The following is a 10,000-nucleotide window of genomic DNA, read 5'->3' as shown; positions in this document are numbered from 1 at the left end:
CAATGTTTCGTCTTAAAGCTTTCTTATGACCCGATTAACAAAAAAGGAGCTATGCAGACGCCATAAGTTTGAAATTGGAAATTTGTTCTCATTCTCAACTTTGCATCACCAGATTTTGCTTCCGAGAGGAGATGGAGCATCAAATTGAGTTTCCCAGTTGGTAAATTCGCGTAATTCAGAGTGCAACTCTTTACCGGTTCTTTTTATTAAGGACGGTGCCTACTATTGTTCTTGCGCATACGTTTTGCGCATCTCGAGACAATCGGGTTTCCTATCGGTGATGCTTACCAATACAGTAATATTCTTGCGCGGTTTAAAACGATCCCGAGAAAGTAGATCTTAGTAACTACTCTTGCTATCCAAAAAGAAAATTGGGGGTAACCATGCATTTTTGAGAGATAATTAAGCTTCAATTTGAGAAAGAACGCCATACATTGCTTTGTATTTTAAAGCTTTTTACAAATATTATTCGTCGATTATCTTTGAAAAATGCGTGGTTACCCCCAATTTTCTTTTGGATTTCTATAACACTTGTTAAGATCTACGTTTCCTGCATAATCATAAACCGGGGCAAAAATACCTTTGAATTAGTGGGCACCGTCCTCCAAGAGAGAGGAAGTTAGACTTCTACGGACGACTCTACTTTTAAATTGAGAACTCGTGCCTTGCTAATTGCTTCAACGAGCAAATTTAAAGTTGCAGGCAAAAAACTTTTCTCTACAACACAAAGGTTCGGAGATGTTTACCTTAATGTTGAACTTAGGGTTAAACATCCAGCAAGAAGAAAGTCGACTTAATGCCCCATCAGGAAAACAATGGACTAAAAGTGTTTTCAATAGAGGACCGAACTTTGGTGAATCGAATGACGATTTGGAAAATAAATGACGTGGGACAGGCTTTAAGGATAGGCCTTATTCTGCATCGAGAACGAAAACTAACCTTGGACATACAACGACTGCAATTCCGACATAACCTAACCAACACAGGATCACTAAACTGGTCAGCGGCGGCAGCCACGTCAGCAGCGGGAGAGACTGGTTCCTACAAAGCCAAACAAAGAAAAATGGAAATGAATTTAGTTTCTTGCAAGAACCGATCAATGAATGTTGTCTTTAACAATTGTAATCTACCTTTTGAAACTTGCTAGATAGCTGTCGCTATAAGGCAAGCAAAAATTTAGCTAATTAAAATAACAAAATCATTTACTTTTTGACAAAACGCAAATTTCATCCTAGCGTTCGCCGTTTATCACGTGTTTCTCGGGAAATATTTTGGCTTGATTTCAAATTAACAAATCGAAAGTGGTTCAGCCTTGTCTGTCCTCTTATCGACAACGATATTCGTCATCACAGTGGTCAAAATGTTGTGGACTCACAACATTTAGATGTAGATCCTAAAGTCCCTAATATACTGCATGGACACCGCTGCCCAACACCGTCTTGAGTTTAACTTCGTCTGAATAGGCCATTTTCGAAATATCAAATATTCAGCTTGAGGCAGTGAGGACAAAAACAATAGAAAAACGTTGGAATGAATGTGAAAAATATTTACATATGATACCATCCACTTTCCTTTGCTTTTCTCCTCTAAACCTCTCTTTCAAGCTGAATTTTAATATATCGAAAAAGGCCTATTCCATTTAGCCACATTTAACCTCATGAAGAAACCATGGACGACTCAAAAAATCAGACCGTGTCTCCACTCATTTTCATCCAACTCTCTTACCTTTTCACAAATCAGTTTCATTATTTCTTGCTTGGTAAAGTTGGCCTCAGGATTGAGCTCGTCAACAATTCGATCTGCAGAAGAACTTTCAAGAATTAAAACTTTGCCGCTTAAATTTAGAGACAACAGTCTGATAGCTTTTGGAGCAGTTTGATGAAAAAGTTCTTCAACCAAAGCCCATAGGAATCATTATGACCAATCTGGAGAGACAATTAATTACCCGAGGCAATGAGAGCTCTGCGCAATTGACTACATGCAGCTAGCGAAGAAACACTTTGTACTACAACTATTTTCGAAAACTTGCAACCTGGTTCAATCGTGTCGACAACGTTTGTAGTTGTATTTTAGGAGTTTCTTTCTTCCTTATTCTCTCCTGGCTGACGCCTAGATCAGCTCTGCTACCTGCGGTGCCAGCTGTTAACCGTAAACAAGTTTTTGACTTGATCTCTTTTTCTTTTACTTCAGTCACTTACTGGCCATGCCCTGCTTGGAGATTTGTCGATCATAAATCTTCTTCTCCATTGTCCCAGTGCTAATCAGACGGTAGATGTGGACCGGCTTCACTTGGCCATACCGATAGACCCTGTGGATTGACACTAAGGCTAATAAAAAAGAAAGCTTGTATTTTTCCATTACAAAATTACACACAGTAACGCGTGGACAGGATAAATGGCGGTTCAATCATTGTCCGCTGTTTCTAATTTTTTTATTGGCCGAGTGTTGCCGAACTTGAAGCCGACTGTTGCTTGACTGATGTGCAGCTATTGATGAACCCGTAAGAAAGATGGCATACTAGTTGTATGTGAAAGGGTGAAGGGACAAAGTCCCTTTAAGAAATCGAACCTACGACCTCGATATCACAGGTCGGATGCTCTAACTATGAGCTTCAAGAACTCCTGATAAGCCATGCAGGCCCTATTTGTTCGAAGGGTGGATAGCGCTATACACTGGATAAATCACTATCCAGTGGATAAACAGTAGCAAAAGCAATTGAGTTATCCAGTGGATAGTGATTTATCAAGTGGATAGCGCTATCCCCCCCCTAAAACAACTGGGGCCAGTTCATTTTATCTACAATGTATGTTCTTATACAAAACACCTTAGTGGTCAGCAAGCTCGACGATGTCATTTGATTTAACTGCATGTAGCATTTTTAAAAAACGATGAAACCTTTGAATTTATCAAACATGTTTCGACAGAAACTTCTGCCATCCTCAGTTAGTCAGAATACAAAGCGATGGAAGCTGAATTTAGAGAACAACCCTCTTTGAATCAACAATTACACCATGTCAATCTCCCACATTTTCGCGCTATACTTCATTCCGTTGTTACTGTTTTTCACATTAGCATTTTCACATTAGCATTATTTATTAATTATAAATTCAGCTTCCATCGCTTGGTATTCTGACTGACTGAGGATAGCAGAAGTTTTATAAACTCAAAGGTTTCGTCGTTTTCTTAAAATTCTTTACTTGTCTGCTACTATTAAGACCATGTGGCATTTTGCTGGAATGTTAGGAAAATTTAAGTAGTCCACATATTTGACTAGCTAGTAATTCGTTTGGTAATGACTAAAAAAAATGTCACCTGCAAATAGCTTGTACGTCGTGGCACGGATTCCACGAAGCATCAAACACCACAACACGACTGGCACCAATTAGGTTTATACCAAGACAGCCTGCCCTAAAACCACACAGAGATAAAAAGATAGAAAATTTGATACCTTTTACTGGGGAGAGGAATAACTCGGAAAAACAAAATGTTTGAAAAAACCTTTGAAATGCAATGCAAACCTCGTTGACAACATAAATAGCAACACGTCGGTATTTTCTGGAGCATTGAAACGGTTAATTAGTCTTTCCCTTTCTTGTGCAGAAGTGTGGCCGTCTAACCCTACAAAAATGCAAGAGAAAAAGCAGTTCCTTTAATCGTATCGAAAACAACTTTGCCATTGGTTTAGTTTCAATAGCGCATACGTCACTTTCTGAACCAATCACAAGCACAGATTGTATTTTCCCACGCTTGGCGTCGGCTACAGGCATTATCTACGATCTCTGATTGGTCCATTATTGGAACGCTTAGGTCTTGCATTGAATTCCTGAAAGAATGGGTAGAAACTTCCCGAGCGACTTTCTTAACCAATCAGAAAAACAACTGTTCCCACGCCTGGCTGCCCAGGAAGTTGCTTGAATTCACTGGCTCATCCCTTTCCTGCGTCTCTTGTAAAATGCTAGACGTTTGATGTTGTCCTTTTGCACCACATTTTAGATAAGGCCTCACAGTTTACTCCTTTGCTACTTTGAAAGCTACTTTGCTACTTTGATAGCTTTGAAAGATGATCACATTGGTTCGTCAAATTGGCTCTGTCTACGGGACAGCGCAAGCTGATAACAAACAACGACTGTGTGAAGTAAAAGAGGGAACATATAGTGAATCCATGAAATTGACTCACTGAAATAACTCTTGCTTTTCGCCCATCTTGAAGGCTTTTGTGGGTCAGTGATTCGACCAGGGAAGAATGGCACCTCACGCTTTGACAAGAATTCCTCAATCACACTCAACGTGGAAAGACTTTGACTGCAAAAAAAAAGTAGCAGTTAAAATCAGATGATGGGAAAAAATCATCCGGGAGGGTGACACTGTGAACTGTTCTTGCAAACACTAGAGAAAATGAGTGAAAGTCACCTCCAGAGTTAAATAATCCGCGTTGGTCGGGAAGAGGGGGGGGGGAAGGGGGGAAAGAAATGTTATCGGTCGTTTAGCAGCTAATCATGCTTTTAATGGCTTTGAAAAATACAGAGAATACCTAATGGTGCATTTCGACACGACTGATGTTCATCAAATTCTTGGGTGTCTATTGTAAGTAAACTAAGCCAAATAAACATAACTCTGTCCTAGATTCCATTAAAAGCTATGATGGAATATTAATGCACAGATCTGTAAGCAAGTGTGAACAAGAGTGTCACCTGAAAATAAGAACTTTTTCGCCAAGTTTTAAGCTTTCTTCGATGATTTGCATCAATATCACTAGCTTGCCCCCATTCTCCATTACACCAGTCTGGTAATCTTTCAATACGTTTTTCGCCTTAATAAAAAAAAAAAAAAAAAAAAAAAAAACATTCACACATTCAAACTCGGTGTCTGTTTGAGTGAATAATGTCCAATTTCACCAAACATAATTGCAAGTATTAAGTTTGATTCCTGGAATCTTCTGTCAAAAGAGCCAGTCATTGAACAAGATAAAGTTCTTAAAGGCTTCATAGAATTCTCTACTATTGCATGACATCATGGCAGTCAAGTGTGTATCCATAAAAAAAAGAATCGGTGATCATGCTTGCGTCCCATTTACTAATCTCCTAGGAATCCTGCTCTATTCTTCTCCAAACATTTGTTTTTGTTGTGGTGGGTAAAACTTAGTTGCTTAGTAAAAGCCAGCATATAATAATCTCAACTCACCCACATCATATCATCATCTTCAGCAACAACTGTAGAGCTATGATCATTTATCAGAGCTGCTGGTTCAACAACAGGAGCAGAACATTCAGTTGTATTCTCTGAGGCTTGGGTGGTAGACACAATGACTGTCTGACCAGACTGTTGACATGACATCATTTGACGCATCTGTACTGTTGTTCTCAAAACAGCTTGAGCACTTACAGTAGTTGTGCTTGTTGATGGAAGTTGCTGCGCTGTTATCAATTGATTAAGTAAATTCATCCTCACGGAATTAGAATTCTCATGTTGGTTCGATGAAGTGGCACTTGATGATGACGGCAACACAACTCTGTCAGCTGATTTTGAATTCTGCAAGCTTCCACTAGCCTCGTCAAGGATTGTCTGTTGTTTTAAAAATGATCACAAAAAGTTCTTTAAAGAACTGAACACAGTACTTACTTGGGTAATTGGGAAGAAGAGGTCCCCTACACTGACTATCGCCCAGCTGTCCGCCAACTGTTGCCCAACAGTTGACTCACAAGTAACCGACAGGTTACTGACATGCTACCAACAGAATATTTTGAATGTAGGTAAAACCTAAAAGTTACATTTGAAGCGATGTTCCCTCGAAAACTTCGCTTGATTACAGCAATGACCAGATTTAAAAACACGTTTTGAATCACCCTTGAAGGCACCCCATGACCAACATTGCTTTTTATTAGTCTTCACAGGTTGTGTTATTCGGACTAATTGCTTTGGGTTTTTGTCCCTATAACATTGATAAAATAAATGCAATAATTTATACGCAGTTTTTGTCAATGAGCCCTTCTATGATGTTTGTGTGGGCTCAACAGTTGGTCGACAGTCAGCCAACAGTCAGTTTAGGGGAGTTGTTCTACACTTTTACCCTAATGTGAGATTCTCTACGATCTAATTAACAAATTGATGTCAGTTTTTCATCCGTCTGTCCTGTTATTGATCATGAATTTCGTCATAATATTGTCAAAGTAGCTGTAATTCAAGTATAACTGTTGATTATACTTTCCGATCTTTTCCTCTCATTTGGCTTCTTTATTTGATTCATTCGGGCATGCCATATCAATCAACAGTATTGTTTTCTTTACTGTGTCTTCTAATATGAGATCTGGTATTATTACTATTATTATTGACAAACAAATTTCCTGGAAAATGTTTGTTACATTATTTTATTCAATTATTTTGACTTTCCAAATTTCTTTTGGCTACATGATAAAAAATCTTCACATAAATAATTTCATTATATAATTCCCTAAAGCAAATCTTTAAAGTAATTCTCACCAGCGGCGACTCAGTTCTGATATCACTTTTCATATCAAGTGAGCAATATAAAATATCTGGGTGGTTCCATATCTACAAGACCAAAAGGAATTTATGCCACAAACGTTAGATAAGAAGGCATATTACACGGAGGCAGGAAGATAAATACCTGTAACTAACCAAGTTCAAGTTGGGAATGATGTCAATGGTACACTCGACATCAGATTCTGTCCTGCACTGTACATTCACCAACAAAGACTGCAAAATCACTTAACAACTCAAAAACTAAAGTTCACATCGCAACCAGACCTCGGTTGTTTAAAGGGTGGATAACACTATCCATCAGATAAATCACTATCCAGTGGATAAACAGAGGATTGTCCAATACACCAACATAATGAGATTCATAGCACAATAGACATCACAAAGTGTCCCCCAACCTTAATCCTTACAAAAGTAGTAACAGCTTTGCGAGACATAAAGTGCGGGACACTTTGTGACACTTTGTGATGTCTATTGTGACGTACCAGGAATCTCATTACAATCTCATTATGTCGGTGTATTGGACATGTATGGATAAACAGTAGCAAAATTATTGAGTTATCCACTGATTAGTGATTTATCCAATGGATAGCGGCTGGGGCCTGGTTGACAGTTAAACACAGATGCTTCTCTGGTTTGGAGAGACTTGAATGTGGGTTAAAAAATACACTTCATAGACCCAATTAATATTCAAATCAAATTTGCCCGTCCACATGTATCCGGATTCATTCTAGTATCCAGCAACTCTCTGTGACTATAGGGAACAAAGCATGCGCCATCAGGCGTGCGAGTTGGCAACAAGAGAAGTGATGGCATTTCGTTCAGTGGCCATGTTGAATATTTAGGCAGTAGCAACTGGAACTGAGTTTGTAACGTAATCAGGATTTGAAAATATCCGGATTTGACCATCCAAACGATTCCACGTTCTTTGCACATTCAAAACTTTCCACTCTGGACAGCGGATTCAAGAAGTTGTAGATTCACATGCCGGATTCACCAGATACATGTGCACGAAAGGACAATCTGCTTAGAAAAAGTGGCTGATTAAAAAATATCCAGATAAGTGTGGATGCGGCCTCAACTTTCTCTAAACCAGAGTAGTATATAAATATATCTCACTCAAAAATTCTCTGACCTTTGTGCATATATGAAAGCCTTTAATGGGATTGACATATCCAACAGAATTCAACAGGCATGCAACAAACGTGTTGTAAAGTTCAGTCTGGATTGAAGACAAATTCACAAGGATAATGTGCTCTTCTTTGGATGGGAGACACTTTGTTAGAACAGATTGACTCCGCCTACAAAAACAATAAAAGAAACAAGTTCATTAGACATCACAGAATCAGACAGAATGCATAGTCCATTGGTTTGCACCAAGTTCAAATCTACAGACTCAATTAACAGCCAATCCTTCTCTGATAACTTGTAGCTTGATTTGTCTTTGATGATCCCAAATTCATCTCTATCACACTTAAATTACTAGTCTTTGTAAACACGTTTCTACATGTAGTTGGGCTAACAGCAATATACACTATGTTGTTCTTCATTAAAAAAAGCTATCTTTTATCAGAACCAGTAAATTCCAGTCAGGCAGTGAGGGGGGGGAGGGGGGAAGGGGGGGTGTGTAGCATTTCAGATATTAGGGACATTCGATCTACATGTACACTGAAGCCCCAGTACAAGTGCCTGGGTAACAATTTTTTTTTTTAATCACATGTATGATTTCAGACCACATTGCACTCCACTCAGTTCAATTATCATTATTTATTATAGCATTGAGACAAGGTAGATCATAACCTTTGAACAAAACCCTCCAGCAGGCTGTGAAGGACATGGGCTCTGTATCTCATAAGTCTGACATCCTGCACAAAAAGTGTCAAAATTAATCAAAGCAATTAGTTGAAATAACAAAATAAATTGGCAAGTTCAGCAGTCTCTATCAGCTCAAGTAAAGACGAGAACATTTTTTCTACAAGTATGTGTACTTCTCGGCTATGTTGTTCAAACCAGGATTAAAGCTACATGTGTCTGCTTATGTTCAAGTTAAAACAAGATTAGCTTTGAAAAGTGGAGCAGTCCAAATAATGGAATGTGAAGTGTTCAGAAATCCACTATTCACAAACTTCTGAAAACTCTTCTTTTGCATTAAACTTGATTTTGATTGCCTGTTGGGCAAACAATTGTCAAGTAAACTTTTTTTGGCTAACTGTGTCACTATTCCATAGTAGTAGCATCAGCTTTTTAGTTCTGGAGGATGACTAAACTTTTCACCATTCAGCTGATCAATAAACCTTTTCAGTGAGCAATGACCCAACCCAGGGTGTACACTGCTAAATAACTTACAGAAGGAGTGCTATCAGTACACTGTCCATTAAGTATTGGCCTCTCAAACATATTGCAGAATTCCTGTTTGGTTCCTAGAAAGTTGGGTCGCACAAAATCCACCATACACCAGTATTCTTGAAGGTTATTCTGTAAAGGATAACCAGTCAACACAACACGACGCCTGCAAAACATAATTAAAACGATTATATCATTTTTGTGTCTATTTCAGCTCACCTTTTTAGCAGTAACTACATCTTTCACTTTGTGTGGAAACAACATTATAAATAATTCTAATATTTTTAAAAATACAACCACATTTTGAGTTTAAGGAACATGTTTCGATGTTTCAAACATCATCTTCAGCCATAGTGAGTGTAACATTAAATTTCTTACAAGATAACTCTTACATAATATTTATAATGTATATAACTATCAATACAATGTTTCTTTGTTGATGAAATGTTCATTACAAGTAGCTTAAAGTCAAACGAACCAACAATATTATAGAGAACACAACTGACATAATGGTAAAAGTTTTAAAAGTGTAATACTAAACTGACAATCATGATCAACTTGTGTGGTGAGTTCGGGTTTGAAACTCAACAAACAAGTTGATCATGTCAGTTTAGCATTACACTTTTAAACTTTTACCGTTACGTCAGTTGTGTTCTCTATAATATTGTTGGTTTGTTTGAATTTTACCTAATTGTAATGAACATTTAATCTACAAAGAATCATTGTATTGATAGTTATATAGATATACGAATTATCTTGAAAAAAATTAATGTTACACTCACTGTGGCTGAAGATGATGTTTGAAACATTGAAACATGTTCCTTAAACTCGAAAGGGTGGTTGTATTTTTAAAAATATTAGATTAAGACTTGTGCTATCCAGACTATAATTATAGATAAATACAGTAATTCTACAAAAAAAGTAATGAGTTGTGGCATTCAATGGAATTTAAACAACACTCAGACAAGTTATTTGGCTCTTCTGCATCTTCAACATTTTGATAAATGACTTGTCATTTTGTAGTAAGTGCAAACTAGAGGGATTGCAAAATATAAATTAAACCACCTGATTTAAAACTTAGCCTGAATGTTGAGATAACATAAATTTGTTACAGAGTTGTGCTTTGGTCTATACCTGTTGTTTGAACCCACAGTATAAT

The 10,000-nt window shown here is 37.7% G+C and overlaps 1 protein-coding gene across 1 annotated transcript in view; it reads right to left on the bottom strand.

Moving 5' to 3' along the window:
* The window catches only part of LOC138011592 (helicase ARIP4-like), a 22,788-nt gene that overhangs the window by 6,409 nt on the left and 6,379 nt on the right, over positions 1 to 10,000 (bottom strand). Inside the window, exons 5-16 of the mRNA XM_068858670.1 lie at positions 8,845 to 9,007; positions 8,299 to 8,363; positions 7,634 to 7,799; positions 6,478 to 6,549; positions 5,182 to 5,562; positions 4,692 to 4,810; positions 4,178 to 4,302; positions 3,519 to 3,618; positions 3,313 to 3,408; positions 2,199 to 2,308; positions 1,726 to 1,799; positions 940 to 1,041 (exon numbers count right to left, since the gene is read on the bottom strand). Coding sequence (XP_068714771.1) covers positions 940 to 1,041; positions 1,726 to 1,799; positions 2,199 to 2,308; positions 3,313 to 3,408; positions 3,519 to 3,618; positions 4,178 to 4,302; positions 4,692 to 4,810; positions 5,182 to 5,562; positions 6,478 to 6,549; positions 7,634 to 7,799; positions 8,299 to 8,363; positions 8,845 to 9,007 — 1,573 coding nt within the window. The remainder of the gene's footprint in view (positions 1 to 939; positions 1,042 to 1,725; positions 1,800 to 2,198; positions 2,309 to 3,312; positions 3,409 to 3,518; positions 3,619 to 4,177; positions 4,303 to 4,691; positions 4,811 to 5,181; positions 5,563 to 6,477; positions 6,550 to 7,633; positions 7,800 to 8,298; positions 8,364 to 8,844; positions 9,008 to 10,000) is intronic.

The sequence above is a fragment of the Montipora foliosa genome, chromosome 7 (assembly GCF_036669935.1).
Source record: "Montipora foliosa isolate CH-2021 chromosome 7, ASM3666993v2, whole genome shotgun sequence".
Lineage (NCBI taxonomy): Eukaryota > Metazoa > Cnidaria > Anthozoa > Scleractinia > Acroporidae > Montipora > Montipora foliosa.
Note: the sequence above shows the minus strand (reverse complement) of the source record. Positions and strands in the feature narration are given on the sequence as shown.